The 851-nt window shown below is 69.2% G+C and overlaps 1 protein-coding gene across 1 annotated transcript in view; it reads left to right on the forward strand.

The window, feature by feature from the left end:
- Nucleotides 1-212: 212 nt before the first annotated feature.
- Nucleotides 213-851, forward strand: part of HTR5A (5-hydroxytryptamine receptor 5A) — a 9999-nt gene continuing 9360 nt past the window's right edge. Inside the window, exon 1 of the mRNA XM_006143806.1 lies at nt 213-782. Within this exon, the coding sequence (XP_006143868.1) occupies nt 213-782 (570 nt within the window). The remainder of the gene's footprint in view (nt 783-851) is intronic.

Consider the following 851-nt stretch of genomic DNA (forward strand, 5'->3'; position numbering starts at 1 on the left):
TCTCGGGCCCCGCCCCTGCGGGTGCCAGCGCCCTCCCCCCCGCCACACCGGCTCCGCGGATGCCCAGCGCCAGGAGCTCGGAGCCAAATTCCCAGGCACCTCCCAGAAACCTGCCCCTGGCCAGAGGCCCCAGACTTCCCGACTGGCTCCGGGAGACGAGGAGTCCGCTCCACTTCCCTTCAGCTGGTGCCCCGGCCCGCCTCCCCTCAGGCATGGATTTGCCTGCGAACCTGACCTTCCCGTCCGCCTGCCCGTCGGACGCCAACCGCAGCCTCGGCGCCCAGGACCTGCTTCCCGGCCCGCCCCTCCTCTCCGTCTTCGGTGTGCTCCTTCTGACCTTGCTGGGCTTCCTGGTCGCGGCGACTTTCGCGTGGAACCTGCTGGTGCTGGCGACCATCCTCCGTGTGCGCACCTTCCACCGCGTGCCACACAACCTGGTGGCGTCCATGGCCATCTCGGACGTGCTGGTGGCCGCGCTGGTCATGCCCCTGAGCCTGGTGCATGAGCTGTCCGGGCGCCGCTGGCAGCTGGGCCGGAGGCTGTGCCAGCTATGGGTCGCATGCGACGTGCTCTGCTGCACAGCCAGCATCTGGAACGTGACGGCCATCGCCCTGGACCGCTACTGGTCCATCACCCACCACCTGGAGTACACGCTCCGCGCCCGAAGGCGCGTCTCCAACCTGATGATCGCGCTCACCTGGGCGCTGGCCGCCATCATCTCTCTGGCCCCGCTGCTTTTCGGCTGGGGAGAGACGTACTCGGAGGGCAGTGGGGAGTGCCAGGTGAGCCGGGAGCCCTCCTACGCCGTGTTCTCCACCGTGGGCGCGTTCTACCTGCCACTGGGTGTGGTC

Source organism: Tupaia chinensis, unplaced genomic scaffold (assembly GCF_000334495.1).
Source record: "Tupaia chinensis unplaced genomic scaffold, TupChi_1.0 Scaffold000110_1, whole genome shotgun sequence".
In the NCBI taxonomy this organism is placed as follows: Eukaryota; Metazoa; Chordata; class Mammalia; order Scandentia; family Tupaiidae; genus Tupaia; species Tupaia belangeri.